Source organism: Triplophysa rosa, linkage group LG2 (assembly GCF_024868665.1).
Source record: "Triplophysa rosa linkage group LG2, Trosa_1v2, whole genome shotgun sequence".
NCBI classification, from domain to species: domain Eukaryota; kingdom Metazoa; phylum Chordata; class Actinopteri; order Cypriniformes; family Nemacheilidae; genus Triplophysa; species Triplophysa rosa.
Window position 1 is genome coordinate 14815049 of NC_079891.1, and position 17649 is coordinate 14832697.

General features: G+C 38.2%; 2 protein-coding genes across 2 annotated transcripts; one reads left to right on the top strand and one right to left on the bottom strand.

The window, feature by feature from the left end:
- The first annotated feature begins 1468 nt into the window (after nt 1-1468).
- On the top strand, nt 1469-12028 carry fbp2 (fructose-1,6-bisphosphatase 2). Its single transcript, XM_057363435.1, has 7 exons — nt 1469-1702; nt 1789-1951; nt 2863-2955; nt 3732-3872; nt 4396-4533; nt 7923-8042; nt 11685-12028. The coding sequence occupies exons 1-7, from the start codon at nt 1530-1532 to the stop codon at nt 11871-11873; spliced, it is 1017 nt and encodes a 338-aa protein (XP_057219418.1). The 5' UTR covers nt 1469-1529; the 3' UTR covers nt 11874-12028.
- A 707-nt stretch (nt 12029-12735) lies between these two features.
- On the bottom strand, nt 12736-15792 carry ctsla (cathepsin La). Its single transcript, XM_057328950.1, has 8 exons — nt 15669-15792; nt 14793-14928; nt 14579-14701; nt 14345-14497; nt 13816-14040; nt 13552-13720; nt 13280-13397; nt 12736-13161 (listed from the first exon to the last, which is right to left on the bottom strand). The coding sequence occupies exons 2-8, from the start codon at nt 14916-14918 to the stop codon at nt 13062-13064; spliced, it is 1014 nt and encodes a 337-aa protein (XP_057184933.1). The 5' UTR covers nt 14919-14928; nt 15669-15792; the 3' UTR covers nt 12736-13061.
- Between the last annotated feature and the right edge of the window lie 1857 nt (nt 15793-17649).

Below are 17649 nucleotides of genomic sequence, written 5' to 3' on the forward strand. Positions count from 1 at the left end.
TACACCCTGCTGAGCTATAATACATTTCTTGGCAAAACAAGAGAGTTTCTGAGACGTGCTCTCACTCTTTTAGGACATCCCACGTGAAGAACTCATACATAAATTGACTCGTGTTTTAAAATAGGAATTATAATGTCCAAACTTTGTACTATTGCCACTAATGAATGGTTTGTTTAAGCAGTTTTTTTATACCCCGTGCCCTGACGCCAGGCATTGCGCTCGTTTCAGTAAGTCCCATGAGAACACATTAATATTCGTTTGTAAATTAAACATGCTACTTTACCATACTTTATGATTTTTATTTGCTCTTTGTAATACAATGACAAGCTGTACAAACAGTCTAAGCAACCTTATGAAGAGCAGGTGACATTTTCTGTAAAGGTCAGTATAGGCGCATGGAGACCAGCTGACATTTGAGACACATTTTGAGATGTTGATCTTCATGAGCTTGGTTAAAATATATATGCATGTAAAATTGTTTATAAAATATATTTTCACTTCAAATCTTAAGCTATTTTGATTTTGAAAGTGACCTATTTGTAATTATTTTGATTTTGAAAGTGACCTATTTGTCAGGTATGGTGACCCATTCCCGAAATGTGACCTCTGCATTTAACCCATCCAGAGAGTAGTGAACACACAGCAAGTGGTGAACACACGTACACCCGGAGCAGTGGGCAGCTATCACTGCAGCGCCCGGGGAGCAAGTAGGGGTAAGGTGCCTTGCTCAAGGGCACCTCAGTCGTTACCCGCCGGCCTGAGAATCAAACCGGCAACCTTCTGGTCACGAGTCCGACTCTCTAACCATTAGGCCACGACTGCCCTAACTATTTTAAACTATATTAAAAAGGGCCTCTGAGCCCACAGGTTACTTCTGAGCTTCTGTCTGTGAGGTTCTGATCCCAAAAAGTCCACGGTTTGGGTTTCTACCAAATGAGACATTTATGGTAAAATTGAGATTTAAGGTGGATTGAGTGTTTGTTTGTAAAAACATCTGCCAATCTTCCAAATCTGTTTAATGACATGTGTTCCCATACATAAACATATTCTTACTTGAGTGTGGATGAATATTTAAATGAAGGTTCAGGAAAGCACGTTAAGTGCACTTTTCAACACTTACAAATCAAATATACTGCATTTATATTTTCAAATACGTTTGATATGTTTAGTCAAGAATCCAGGTTTGTTTTGAGTTATAGGGAACACATAAATAAATATACAACATTATTAATGAGGTCTATTTAACAAACCTCTGATGTTCATTGGGACACGATCACCATAAATAATGATTTTTGCACTCATGAGCTTAGCTTCATGACTCATACCCCTGAGGATATTTCAAGGAACGTGCTTTATAAATGAGCTCTGGCTCTACTAGAATTCAGACAACACTACTGTCACCTGATCTGCTTCACCAATATAACCCTGGCCTTCGTCCACTCGCTGTGGATGTAAAAAGATTGCCTAGTGGCTCTACAGTCAGTAAGTCTCTGCCTTTTCAACTGCTCGTACGTAGGGATACTGTAAGGATGTCTGATCAGTCGGTGTTTGATGTGGACGTATGGACCCTCACGCGGTTTATTATGGAGACCGGGCGGCAGGTGAAGGGGGCCACCGGAGAACTTACGCAGCTCATCAATTCCTTGTTAACATCTATTAAAGCTATTTCATCGGCAGTGAGGAAAGCAGGACTCGTTCACCTGTGAGTTCCATTTTAATATTCTGTGTTACGAAAATCTGTGTTTACCTTTATTGTGTAGAATGAACGTTATGCTTTACTGAACACAGCCAGGGCCTCGCTGGAAATGTTAATGTCACAGGTGACGAGCAGAAGAAGCTGGATGTGCTGTCCAATGACCTGATCATCAACATGCTGCAGGCCTCCTATGGCACCTGCTTGCTGGTTTCTGAGGAGAACAAGGATGCCATCTTCACACCTGCTGAGAAAAGAGTATGCCTATGACTTTTGTGATAGTGTGTGAAGTCATATCAAGAGCATAAAAAAGTAATAAAAGAGCACTATACAGCACGATAAGATTTTATTAATTGACAAAATATTGTCAAATAATGATCCTTCTAACAGGTATATGTTATGCTTATGAAAAAGACAGGGATTCTTAAGATTCTAAAGAAAAGGGTACTGCATGTTCTATTTGAAAAAAAACGTTGTAAATTCTGAATATTCAGAGTTTACAATTTTGGTTTTTGCCTGATGCTAGTTTTAAAAAATGCAAGACTTTTCTTCTAATATTTAGAATGTAAATTTGAACTTTATTTAAATTAAATCGCTTTTATTTAAAGGGATAGTTCACCCAAAAATAAAAATTCTGTCATCATTTACTCACCTTCGAGTTGTTCTCGGACCCCATTGACTACCATAGTAGGAAAAATTACTTTATTTTTTTTCTTCTGTTAAAAGATATTTTGAAGAATGTGGGGAAAGCAAACGGTTCTGGGGCACTTTTGATTATACCATTGTAATTTTTCCTACTATGGTAGGCAATGGGGTCCAAGAACTTGTCGGTTACAAGCATTCATCCAAATATATTTCTCTGTTTTCAACCAAAACAAAGAAATTTAAACAGGTTTGGAGCAACTAGAGTAATTCATGACAGAATTTTCATTTTGGGGTGAACTGGCCCTTTAACGCGTTCGCTCTTAGATTCTGGACTGGATGCAGCTTTTTTATTTGATTAAATTTAGGTGTCTATTATAGGATAGTGTTTATAAATCAAATACTTTGCCTAAAAATGAAAAAGCATTGTTTAAAATACGTGTGTACAAATGCTTAGCCTATTTTTGTTTGGAATTATTTTATAAAAATTACCACATGAGCTCTCCTGTTTATGTTGTTTGTCATAGGGCAAATATGTTGTCTGTTTTGACCCACTGGATGGCTCATCCAACATTGACTGTTTGGCCCCTATAGGCACCATATTTGCCATCTACAAAAGAGTGAGTACTGCATCAACAACGTGTTGCCCACTATTGCTCTTGTAAGATTGTTTTGGAATGGCAAATTGCAATAAGCTACTTTTGAAGCATGTGATAAACTATAACTAACCATGTATTTCAATCGCGTTTTGTCATGGCTTTTTGATGTTTGGTTCTTGTGCTTACTTTCTCATGCAGATCGACGAGGTAGCTGAGTGCATTTGATCCTGCCTGATGACAAATATCGGCTAAGCAATTGAACATGATTTAATTTAAATATTTTGCATTTATTGTTTTAATAGCCTATTTAATTATTTAGAACGGGTTTATCTGATACCAAACTCTCAAATGAGTTAGTGTTACGTGTACTCTTTTACGTCTACTTTGGTATTTGGTGTTTATAACTAGTAGGCTAAACACTCATAAAACTGCAGTAACAATAATAACCTCTAGGTGGTGTCATAGGGTTGAATGTTGGCATGCATGTGTAAACAAAATCTGTTGATTTGCTTTGAACAGCCATTTCAACCTCTGTTTAATCAACACAATAAGTACATTCAGTCCTGTTTTAGAAACAGCTACAGTACTTACTTTGTTTAAAGGAAATCACAAGACAAAAGCTGTTAAAATAATATGTTAAAAATGTTAAGATTTTAAAATATCTTTAAAAGTATAATAAGGTTAAGAATGGTGTATCGAAAAGTCCTTAAAATTATGTTCTATATATTTGTAATAAACCTGTGTGTTAATCTAGGGTTTAATGCAGGTCAATGATTCTATTGTTTCTCTGGACACAGGCCTCTGATGGTGAACCCAGTGATAAAGACGCTCTGCAGCCAGGCAGTCAGATCGTATGTGCGGGTTATGCTCTTTACGGCAGCGCCACATTGGTGGCTATCAGTACAGGAACTGGAGTTAACTTCTTCATGCTGGACCCAGTAAGCACAAAACAGTTTAGATCTCTTGACAGATTGAGAAAAAGCATACTTGGGACTTTAAGCACATGTGGTCATTTGACAGGATGGTTTTCACCTACAGTACACATGTAAAAGAAACAGTCCATAGAAAACTGTCTGAATGAATAATGTGATTCATGTACAGTTACTCATAACTTAATGAGCAAAGTGCACAGACGCCAAATTTAATAAAGTAAAATAACAATGTACATGTGGAGACAGTAGGCTACTACATTTTTAATTCTACACTTTTCTTCTTTTATAGCTTACAAGTGAAAGTTGTTGTGTTTCACTTCTCTTTCTCTCTTTTATATAAGAAGGCTTTGGAAAGCACTTTGTTTTTTCAATTTCAGATGAAAGTCTTTTAGGCTGTTGTAAAATAGTTTTATTTCCTCATCTGTGACCCATAAAATTCATTCAGTTCCATAACAAAATGTGTTGCAGTTTTGTGTCTCCTTTTCATGAGAACATACGATTTTAAGTTTTTCTATTATTTACTCCTCAGGCAATAGGTGAATTTGTTCTGACTGACAGAAACGTCAAGATCAAGAAAAAGGGAAAGACCTACAGCATCAATGAGGGCTACGCAAAGTATTTTGAGCCTGCCGTGAATGAGTATTTAAAGCACAAGAAATTTCCAGAGGTGGGTTTTGTACAGAAACGTCTTACCAGAATACTGTTACCAAACAATGATGCATCGATTTGATGATTTGAGGAAGTGAGTGTGTGATTTTCTCATTCTGGTAGTGAACGTGTCATTTTTAATCACATCCAACTGTTGACTGCACATTTTTTTTGTACAACAAACACCATGTGATCTGGCAACCACACTCACAAGTTCATGACACACTGTTACAGAACAGGGAATGTTGCTTAGCTTGTCTGAAGATCACTTAGCATGAAGCAAAATGTGAATTATTCACTTGCTGACTTGTCAGAACATTGCATGAACACATGGCTGCTCTCAGCATCAGCTGACGTTTAGTAAGATGCTGGAAAGTGATGAGAGACTTCCTCTGCTGAAAGAGTCCAGTTCTGTTGTCTGACCAATGACAGTATGGAATGTATAGTGTCATGGTCCTGTCCTCCTTGTCTTGAAATTTCTAGTTTTGTGGACAGGGTCACGACAGTACCATGTCTTGTGTGTGTTATGTCTTGTGTGGAGACACGTGGCTGTTTGTTATGACATTAGCTGTGTCATATTTCGTAAGGCTGCGTCCTTGTGTCCTCCATAGGTATCATCCTCTAAAGGATGCGGTATACGGAGGATTCTCAACTTAGAATTAAAGGAGACATCCTTCGTAGGACATACTGGCAGAAAACGAAACAGGGAGTAGCACGTTGCTATGACAACACGTTGCACTCGCACACCTGTCAAATGAATTAAAATTATTTCTACATGATTTAAGAGGTAAAAAGTTGGTTACTTTCTACCCTAAACAATGCCAAAATGTTTGCCTTACTGTTTCAAAACGTTTAAAAATCACTAAACACTTGTAAACCTATTTACTACATATGCCTGCTGAGATTAAAAAAAGTGACACAAATTGTAAACTGTTAACATTTAAACGCCACATATTTGATTGAATGTGCAGCTGTTGCCGTTTATTCAAATAGCAGACGTTGGCCGACGCAAAGAATTGTGGGTTATCTCCAGCAACGAAGGATACAGCTCATCTATCCTACGAATTCCTGTCAAAGAAGGTCGCATTTGAGGGGTGCCTCCGGAGAGTCCTACATGATTTTATGAAACGAGACAGTCTCGATGAAGTAGCAGCCTTCGAATGAGACCTCTGGAGGACGCAGCCTGACGAAATGAGACACAGCCATTGTGCCACGTGTCTTCTTGTCTCGTGCTTTGGCCCCGCCCCCTTGTTTCCGTCATCTTACCGTTAGTGTTTGATCCTCCTCACCTGCCCCTTATTAACTTCCCTCATTAATGTTCCCTATTTGTAGCCCCAGTTTCTCTTTGTCCCTTGTCGGTTTGTTCTTCGCCCGTTCGTGTTTAGTCCCTGTCTAGAATATCTTGTTCCTGCCTTGCCTTATGTTCTTAAAATATGCTGCATGTTGATTTTTGCATGGGTGAGGTAAACACAAGGTTAAACATTAAAGGATAATTGTTTTTTTAGAAAGATCTTGTCTCTCCAGGGACACGTTGTTGTTTATTTTTAACAAAAATGATGGTGATAAAAGGGATTAAGAAACACTAGAGCAAAAACCTTGTGACCTGTGGTAGAACAGACATCCTCAGCATATAGCTCAGCATATCTACATTACGAAATAGGAAACTTTGTCATGTGCATTCCAAGAAGACATGTTTACTGATCACTGTTTGCTTTTTCATTATGATTATGAGACTTTATGGAGTTCTCCATTATGTTTTATTGAAGTATCAACTTTGTCTGATGAATTTTGCTTAAGCTCTTTACGAAAAACAAATTGTTGGCATACAGTGAAAGTAAAATTACAAAACAAATGTGGACATTATAGCTCGAAAGATTTAGTTTGACAAAAATTGGTTTTGATTTTGGACTTTTCATTGCTGACTTGCTGGCAAATTTGAGCAGTTTGAGATTTAGTTGCTAAACTGATATTTTATCTTTACTGGGTTATGTATTATTATTACTTCCATGTTTTTATAAATACGTCCCTGTTGTTTTAGAGAAGAGGTTGTCTGTTGTCAGAGACATGGTATCTCATGACCTCATGAAGTATTGATTTGTTTGCATATTGTGTCTGTCATTGGTTACGTTGGCTAAAGCAAAGCATTTTCAGTGCATAAAAGCAAAAAGCCAGGTCTATATATCTCCTTTTTGATATTTTTGAGCTTGAATCTTTAAAAAGTTATGTGATGACAGATGTGTGATTTTAGCTGGCCAGCTGTGTTTCAGTTTCCTGGACCTTCACACTTCTTCCTGTTTTCCATGTTCTGCTGAAACTCTTGTGACCTTTGTGTCTACTGCTGCAATGTTGCTTATCTAGATGATTCGTCATATCATGTACAGTAATGTGATGTATTACAAAACTATTCTTTCAGGTTTCATTCAAGTTTAGCTGGATGAACACCATCTGTGGTACGTTATTTACCACATAAGACAATTTTGAATTCTGCTTTAATTCTTGAAAAAAAGAAACAGTTATCTACTTTTAAGAGTCTCCCTACAGAAGTCAATACGAAATTAATTTTATGGTTTGTTTACAATTTGTGCTGGATTCTGAGATGTAGACTTATAAAAACATGTCTACTTAACTTAAATCTCGTATTAAAGATATAAATATACAGTTGGGTCAAAAAGTAACTTGGACACATTTCGACACTTACCTATAATGGCAAAAATGGCACAGATTGTTAATTACCACATTAAGTGGTATCTGCAAACAAATTATGCTGAAATTGTGTATACTAACTTCTCTTTTTGAGATGCTTTCTTTTAAGATATAATAGCTTAGTATCTGTCACTTTTAGTAAACGGTATATGTGGGTTCACACAGGTGCCCTAGCAGAGTAAACACAGATGTCCATCACATGTGGTGATGTGAAAATATGGAATTTTTTAAATATTTCAAAATTACTTTTAATTTTCAACAATATGGGGTGGTTTCTCATACAAGTCTTAAAACTAGTCCTAGATTAAAATAAATGTACTGTAGCTGTCTAAACTGAAAACAGCTTGCACTGACAAATCTTAAAAAACATCTTAAAACAAAACAATGAGACTTTTAAGATTTTAAGTTAAAATACATACAAGTAATGTTTTTTTGTGAGGCATCTTTGCAATAAAACACTTAAATGTTCTAATTTAACTAAGGCCCCATCCTGTCTTAATCTAATCCCTGTCCAGGAAACCGCCCCTATTTCTCTAAAAGCTAAAGTTTTTAAATAAACATTTAGTTTCAAAAGTGTATTACTGCTATAGTTTAATGCATATATTTTAAATGTGTGCCTATTATATGCATAATGTGGTCGCTCATATGAATACTGATGAAAACATGTACTGTTGATATATGTGATCAAATCTAATTGTCTCACAGGATGGCGGTGCCCCGTATGGTGCCAGGTACGTTGGATCTATGGTATCTGATATACACCGTACCCTTGCCTATGGTGGCATCTTTATGTATCCAGCCAATGAGAAGAGTCCAAAAGGAAAGGTCAGTCAAATCAAATCTCTTTATTGTCACACATCATGTACACAAGTGTACTGATGGTATAATTCTTAGGTACAAGACTCTGTGCCATGGCAGTACAATTAATAAGATATGGAAAATGTACAATATACATAAATAACAATATACACACTTTACACAATATACATACATTTACACAATACAATATTATATACAATATAAATAATAGACAATTGTACACAATATACAGTAAACACATTTGCATAATATACACATAGTACACTGTATTGTCAAGAGACTTATGGATGTATATATAGCTTTTATATATAACTTTCAGTGATGTATACTGTTAGTGTTTACTGTGTTGTTAGTGCACAAGAGAAGATGGAGCTGCATGTGTTCGAAGCTATGCAGTGCAGACATGCTACAGTGCTGTCAGAGTCAGTGTGCTGGTGTGTAGATGGAATCCAGTGTGAGGGGTAGGTGGGTGAGCATCGCAGTCTGATGGCCTGCGAGAAAAAGCTGTCTCGCGTTCTGCTGGTTCGGGTCCTGATGCTGCGATACTGTGTGCCTGATGGTAGCAGCGAGAAGAGTTCATGGCTCAGGTGGCAGGAGTCTCTGATGATCATCCGTGCTTTCCTCACACATCGATGGGTGTAGATGTCCTGGAGGGAGGGAAGCTCACCTCCAAAGATGTGCTGGGCCGTCTGAACTATTCTCTGCAGGGCTTTCAGGTTGAGAGCGGTGCAGTTCCCATACCAGGCGGTGATGCAGCCAGTCAGGATGCTCTCCACAGTGCAACTGTAGAACTGTCTGAGGCTCGGACCGAATTTCTTCAGTCGCCTGAGGAAGAAGAGACGCTGGTGGGCCTTCCTCACTACTGACTGTGTGTGGGTAGTCCAGGTGAGGTCCTCTGTGATGTTTACGCCGAGGAACTTGAAGCTGCTGACCCGCTCCACTGGAGTCCTGTTGATGGTGATGGGGGGGTGCTGACTGGTCCACCTCCTGAAATCCACCACCAGCTCCTTGGTCTTACTGATGTTCAGAGAGAGGTTGTTGTTGTGACACCAGTTAGTCAGAGTGTGCACCTCTTCTCTGTAGGCTGATTCATCGTCTTCGGTGATCACCGAAGACACCAGATCACCGTTGTGTCATCCGCAAATTTGATGATGACTTTGGAACTGTGCGTGGCTACACAGTCATGCGTGTACAGGGAGTACAGGAGAGGGCTGAGAACACAGCCCTGAGGGACTCCAGTTTTGAGGGTCAGCGGGGAGGAGATGTTACTGCCTACTCTGACCACCTGCCGTCTGCCTGTCAGGAAGTCCAGGATCCAGCTGCACAGAGAATTGTTCAGACCTAGAGCCCGGAGTTTCACTACAAGCTTAGAGGGCACTATGGTATTAAACGCTGAACTGTAGTCAACAAACAGAATTCTCACATATGCGTTCTTCTTGTCGAGATGGGAAAGAGCAGTGTGCAGGGTGAAGGCAATTGCATCGTCAGTGGAGCAGTTATTGCAGTAGGCGAACTGCAGTGGGTCGAGTGATGCTGGTAATACAGAGCAGATGTGATCTCTGATAAGCTTCTCAAAGCACTTACTGATGATGGGAGTCATTCTGAGTGTTAAGCAGTCCTTATGAGAAACACAACATGAATGGGGCAAAAATCTAAGAATTTTGTTTTATGAAGCATGTCTGAATATTGTAGGGGATTCAATGAGGAACAGTATTATTTAAACACTATTCTCCACCAAATTTGTAAGAATTATCATGAGCTTTCATCACAATTATAAGTAATATATTCTCCACCACCCTTTGTAAGGGAAACAAATATAAACCCAAATTGGGATTAATTTAATTGATTATGATCAATTATATTTATCTGGATCAAATTCATGATTTGGGGAAATCACTTAGCATTACGAGCAGGTAGCAAGAATCTGCATGTTTAGGGACTCCGGATTATGAAGCATGAACTACAAACAACGTCACGTGTGACATAAAACAGGACTTTAGTTAGACTAGACGCATACTTATCTAACATACACACACATATAGTTATGCATTGGAAGAAGGTTGAAATTGAAGCAGAGAGAAGAACAGAGCATGGATTTATGGCAGTATTTGATATTCAGAAGATCACTAGCCTGAACAAAACATCAGTTTCTTACTTGTAAAGCACCTTTGTTAAAAGGATTAATGATGCTCTATGCATCCATTAATAAGACTAAGTATGATACTTGCATGTCTTGCCCATCAAAAGAAAGAAAGTGTCCTGATGCAGTTTGTTGAGGCTCCAGTGGATCTTGGCTGGAAGTGATCAGAGAGAACCAGTTTGATGCAGAGGATCTGTATATGGAAAGACAAGGCCGCAGCCTGGCACAAACTTAGGGGTCCGGGTGAAGAGAAAAGAGAGAAAAACACAGTACAAACGGAAGACACGGTGGTCTTTTTTAAGATGTCACATCCTACAGACATGACTGACCCAATCAGGAGATGGCACCTTTGGAGAGAAAGTTAATTGTCTTTGTCTTCCAACATGGTGTTTTGCATGTGAAAGCTGATTGGATATTCACTAAGAAAACTTCTAAGAGGAGTTTAATAAAACTAATATGAAAAGAGTTACCAAAACACAACAAACATTAAGTAAATCACAAATGCAGCTCTTAGACACCAAACATGATCTACATATCATCTTGGTTAAATGAGTTACTACAAATCTAATAATTCTAGTAGTTCTACACACATTCATTCAAACTACTTTGGATTAATGTTTAAAACAGACATAACCACAAGAACATCAATACATGGAAAGGTTATAAATGAATATATGTACATTTCTATATAGATGTACTGTATTTAGGATTGTATGTCTGTCCCCAAAGTAAAGAGAGTTCATCCCCCTACATTCCATTCGGTCGTAAAATACTCTTTTAATCTTGATGGTTTGGTGTGGGTTGCTATGGTCACCAGAGATCTGGTCCTGCGCCTGGTGTTAGTTGCAGATTTGGGGTAGATCCCCTGGCGACTAGCTTGCTAGTTGGGTGAGGGGTGTTGTTGTTATATTTAAGAAATATAAGTAGTTATTGCGTGTCTGATCGGTCTCAGGCACTACAATATGTTTTATAATGATTAGGCCATATTCACCAAATAGATCACATGAGTTTATTATATAACACACCTCATTAATATTAAGCGTATGCTATGTTGTGCTCAGTTGTATACTATATGGCTTATAGCAGGCTGTGTTACAGTACAACATATACCAACTCTTGTTGCATGACCTAGAACTCTGTCATTCATGGCAATGGACAGTGAGTAAACATATAACATGCAGCTAAACTGGAGCAAGTACATGCTAAGAATACTCGGAATAGCTTGTAAGCTATGACCTAGGTATAATATCTACAGTTCATGCTGCTGGTAAAAAGTGGCATACTGTATAACCTTTATGTATTTACACAGCTTAGTTATCTCTTCTTTACAGATCAGGAAAAATGAGGTGCGACTAACTAGAAAAATGTTCAGTCGAAAACTTTAAACTTAAAGATAAATCCAGGATACTTGTCCACAGATGTTTGCACAGTATTTATGGTCTTATCAGCGTTACATGACTTGCTAGATTGTGTAATGTTCTTTTTTTCACGTCTCTCTTTCTCTTCAGCTGAGGCTGCTGTATGAGTGTAACCCCATAGCTTTCCTCATCGAGCAGGCTGGAGGTATAGCCACGACAGGCACTCAGCGTGTCCTGGACGTTCAGCCGGAATCACTGCACCAGAGGGCACCCTTTGTGGTGGGCTCCCCAGATGATGTGGAAGAATACTTGTCATTTGTCAAGAAACATCAGAAATAGTTATTAGACTTTGATTTGATCTGTTCTAAAACCTACATGACATCAAATTGGCATACAAAACTTTAAAGTTTTTTTTTAACATGCTTGTATCAGAGCGAGTAATTATTCTGCTTTATTTTTAACAGAGAACCAAATTAAATTCCCAACATTTCAAATTTTGAGCCAGTTTCTTTACTTCCATCAACATAAAAGGCACTCGGTGTTTAATATCTGTTTCAGAATAGCTTCTACGAGATTTATTTGTCTGTGTTGTTCGGTTTTAAAACCCATGTTTTTCTTCCTTACATTATGTAAATATCCCCTTAGCAATGTTTTGTTAGGTAGTTGGCAAAGCCTCCCAAAGATGTCCTGCCAATCAAACAGACCCCACCCCACTAGATCCAATGACCCAATAGCCTCCACCCTACAACACGGACTGCCCATGCAATGGCAAAATGCCAACGGTGAAATAAACCGAACACATTGTACAGCTAGAGCAAAATAACAACCCTCCATGTCGATCTACAGAAGCACATACGGTAGCCAAAATAGAACTATTTCATGTAGTGTGTTCCATGGAATCCTTTTCTATACAAAACATATCACATAATAGTGAGATAATGAATATTGTTCAAGTTTATGTCTTAGAAAGCATCACTTATAGATAACAAGCTAACTTTCTCTAAAAGCTATCCTAGATAGGCTACACTCATTTTGACATATACGTGTCTGTTCAGTACGTGAGTTTATCTAAGTTTACACGTCATGAAATATCTTGCTGAGGTCAAAGAACAAAAGTGTTTTGCAACTATTCTTCGAAACATGCTATACAATCTTTACACAAAAACCTTTTCAAATGCTAAATAAAACCAACTACAGGAAGTACATTTTAAAAGTTTAATTGATCTTACATAAAATAGAAGAAAAAAAAACATTTGTACATTTGACTTACACTAAAGAACATGTATTTACAATACATAGAGGTAAAATCAATTAAATCAGTGGCATACACACGACCATAAAACAATTTCATAAAATCTCTAAAACGGTCTTTCAAGCAATACTTTCAAGCTTGAGGTTTGTCGCTCAGACAAACAGTCACATGTGTTACGTGACTTTTCTCACTACAATTGATTTCAGTGAACCACTCAGGCACACGAGTCACTATGGCCTTCTGATAAGGTTTCTTGATATTTGAGGTAGTCTTTTCTAAACAAGCGGGTAGCTAGCGGCTGTAGCGATACCACAGTGGTTGTGTCTGTCTTTTGCCATGTAGATATATCCTTTATCACCCCAGTTCTCGCTCCAGCTAAAATATGAGGGAAAAAATGGGGTTAACTTCTTAAACACTGACTTCAAACATTGTTTTGTCATTCTGAAGTAGTACCAGGGTTGGATAAGAATACACAATTTGAAGGTCTTCTTACCTGTTCTTGACAATCCAGTACTTCTTGCCATCGACATCCTCGCCCTCAAAACCATAGCCAACAGCAAGAACGCCATGATCGAGGTCCTCGCTGCTGCAGTCTTTCTCAAAGTAGATGCCTACCAAGAGAATTCATTCATTTAGTGCACATGACAAGCCCAGATCTCTTTCAATTACACTATGTTTTTAGAACTAATCTGTGTGACTGAATTCTGAATATTTAAAGGCTTATGTAAGTATCTATAACAACTAATGCAATCCTATGGTGCACACCTGACTGGTAGAACTGGAAAGATTCATGTCCAGCATCAATAGCAACAGACACCGGCCCCACGGCGACCACAGCTTTCATTAGAGCTCGCTCCTTTCCACTGGGAATGTCAACAAATCCTGTGTCATTGGCGGCACTGTTTTTGGGATCATAATGGCAGGGCTGATCATCCTGGAAACAAAGATAATAACATCGTTACAAAGTCAATGAAACATTGGAAAAATATGAATACAATTTTTACAATTAACATGAGGCAACATGCTTACAGTTCCCAAGTAGGGGTAGGATTCCTCTGAATCCAAGCCATTGTTGTCTTTGATGTACTGGAACGCCTGGTCCATGAGACCTCCATTGCAGCCCTCGTTGCCTTCAGGACGAGAGCACTCGACCAGGTTTTGCTCACTCAGAGACACCAGATTCCCTGTTTTCCTGAACATCTGACCCTCCATGGCTCCAGTAGTGCTAAAGGCCCAGCAAGAACCACACTCTCCCTGTGAAAATCAAATGCAGTAATGCTTAGACACAATACAATGCACCTCACACGTTTACATCTATTTTTTTACGTTTTTGAAGTGTTTTTTCTAGTACAAACAGGAGCACTTTCTGTTGTTTTGTCAGCCCCCTGCATGCAAATGAATGTTTCTTCCGTCTTTACCAAAGACACACGATCAAACCTATGACACTGGGAATTCATGCTATACACCATATAGTTTCTGATTTACATTGTTTATAACAACTGGTCAGACCCGTTTTCCTATAAAGCTGTTCCAAAGTAGGTCCTTTTTAATATCTCACCTGATCTTTCACAGGAGTCACGTATCCCTTTTCCCTCCAGTCCAGCTTGTTTGGGACCTCCAAGAAGTTGGGCTCCATAAAGAGTGAGCCCTTGAACCTCCTCTCAGTTTTGTGTTTGTAGCCATTCATAACTTGCCTGAACTCCTCGTGAGTCTGTGGAAATAACGTAATTTATTAAACACAGTTTTAACCGATCAAAATGTAAACACCTAAATAACGTTTTCCAAGTCTCACCATGTCTCCAAAGTGGTTCATTCCAAGTCTGTAAGTGTGTGTGCCCATGGAGTGCTCGAGGTTGTGCAGCTGGATTTTTCTCAAGTTCTTCTCCCAAACCATACGCCTCCACCCCTCCTCTTTCTGTGTTGGAAGAGATAACACGAAGTTCACCGTCTTGCTCGTTTTCTTGTTGGTGCGCATTTCGGGTAAGCACTGAACATCTAGCACTTACCTCATGGTATTTTTTTCCATGCCAGGTCCTCCATTGCTCCCAATGTTCGTCCAACTGCTTGTCGAAACTTGGTGCCGCGAATACGGCACCAAGGCACAATGTAAACAGCGCCAAATACATCCTCATGGTGGAAACACTAAAAAGATAAACACATGTTGGCAGGTCAGACGTATCTCGCGACACACGCACTCCTCGCTGTTGCAGAAGTAAACGTGTTTAATTGAAGAAACCTAGTGCACATTTCCAGCATTTCATAGGATCAAATTACAGCCACGATCGTGCAGACAACCAACGTGAGCAAGGATAGTTAATAGTAACGTTATTGTTATAAACAGTAATAACAAAACCAGTAAACTACTGGTAACGTTACTCCGTAAGGAGTGGCGGTATTAATCATGACGAATTTATTAAAACAGTCATTTTGCAAACGAACTAGGAGAGAATACCAACAGAAAATAAGTCTGTTGTATTGCTCGCATTTCTTCTATTAATATATTTGTTTAACTTATATGGGCCCACAGACACAAGCACTCGTCGGGACACAAAAGAGACTACACTATGTTCCTTCCGCAGCAGTCACGGGATCTGGTGGTTACAACATACAGTTCCCAGGAAAAGAAAACAAAGAGCGAAACCATTCCACGGAAATAGAAAGGGAACTACTGAAGCCATTTCGAGTAAAAATGTTAGATTAAATAAAATCTTTATGCGATATAAGAGCATGACGTTAACTATTTAAAACAAACGAAAAACAATAAAAATGCACTTTTGTTCAACGATCAATGCGACGCACAAAATATACGCGGTAAATAGACTAAATGCATTACATTAACAACAGAAAAACAAAACGGAGCACCGTAAAAACCGCTGACTCACCTTTAATCCTGAAAAACAGACGATAATGTTGCTGGTCTCAGAGGGAGCCGCAAGTTTATAGCGCATCTGAAGGCAAATTCCACAAATTCTCATTGGTCGAGAGACTTGTCTATAGACATGTTGATCCCGCCCTGATGAATACGTCGTAGCATGTGACCAACTAGCACGTGACGACTTCCCGACAAATAATCTTATTCAATCAAAAAAAAACAAAGGTTTTCTGAAAACAACACAATTACGATAAAAATTGTGCTTGAAGTTTTGCTAATGAGTTTACAAGTGCGTTATAAGTAACTCAATAAAATAAAAAATATATAGAAATAGCCAGTAATGCTTGAAGTTGTAAAAATATAAGTTTATACATTCTGTTGAAATGTTTACTGTAACAATGTTTGATGTTTAAATGTTTTAAATATTTCACGGGTAAATGGTAAATAAATCAACGAGTAACCTAAACATTAGCTGTCATTGATGCTTTGCCAATGATCCACTCTCTAAAAAAATACCCAGCAACACAAATCAATGTAAATAATAGGCCTATATAATAATGATCTATTCAAATTGATGCACTCTTGTGAAAGACAGAACATCACATTCCATCTTTTTCAAATGTGTGATCTAATGCTGTGTGAATCATTCAAACAAAATTTTTGCAATGGCAAACCAGTTAAAATGCACGAATGAATGAATGATTGCATCAGTTTATTCAATCATTATAATCGTAAGAATAATTCAGTTTTTTCTTGGCAATCTATTTAGAAAAAAATAGACTTGACTACAAACACATTGAACTTGTCTGACCCTGTTCACAACAACAAAACAAGACCAAAACATTGCATTTTCTATCAGTATATCATTCGACCATATCTAGTCCTATATACCTTGATTCCCTAACACCATTCAATATTGTTTTGTTTCTCTGCAATGACTTGTGTCAAGTGGATCACATTGCCAGTCGATTCACATTCCAGCACAGTTTGATTAATGTGCCATGTGTGACAAAAAGCATACAATAAAAAGATTGTGGATCATTATCACTTAAACCTATCAGCCCAAGTGATGATCAAATGAAAGCACAGTTAAAAGAAATATCGTTGATCTAGTGTGAGGCTTTAGTGGTATAAACAAAAGAAAAAAGGAAACATGACACTGCACATTGTCAATGAATATTTGCTATAAAATGGCAATTTTGCTGAGGTAAGTGTATCAAATAGACACGGCTGTGATCAGAAGCATTAACGTTATGTTGGAAACAGAGGTGTGGTGTCTTTTTGCTGCATGCAAGTTCAGTCTTGCTACACTCACTGACGTCTAAAATCTTATAATTCATATGACTCATTATTTATCAGCAGCATTGTCATGATTTTCTTTTTCATTTCATTGTAGTACGCTTTGATTATTGTCTTTTTTCCTCTAAGTAGTGGCATGCATGTGGAAATAATTTTACCCAGAATTCACCAGAGGGCACTTTTAAGTGTTGAAAAAGCTTTGGAGCACATGGGCTGGTACATAGTTTTCACATAACTCACTGCATTAAAATAAAGCACAATACATAGCATACCACTGAAAGTGATCAACTTTTAAAGGGATAGTTCACCTAAAAATACAAATTCTGTCATAATTTGCTCACCTTCGAGTTGTTCCAAATCTGTAAAGGAATGTCTTTGTTCTGATGAACATACTGTATATTTGGCAGAATGCTTACAACCAAACAGTTCTTCGACCCCATTGACCACCATAGTAGGAAAAATAACTTCATAATTGTTTTGGTTCCGTTGAACACAAAAGAAGATATTTTGAAGAATGTAGGACAGCAAACAGTTCTGCGGCACTTTTGACTACCATTGTTACCACTGTGGTAGTCCATGGGGTCCAATAACTGTTTGGTTACAAGCATTCGTCCGAATATCTTTCTCTGTGTTCAACCAAAGAAATTTATACAGGTTTGGAACAACTAGAGTGAGTAATTCATGACAGAATT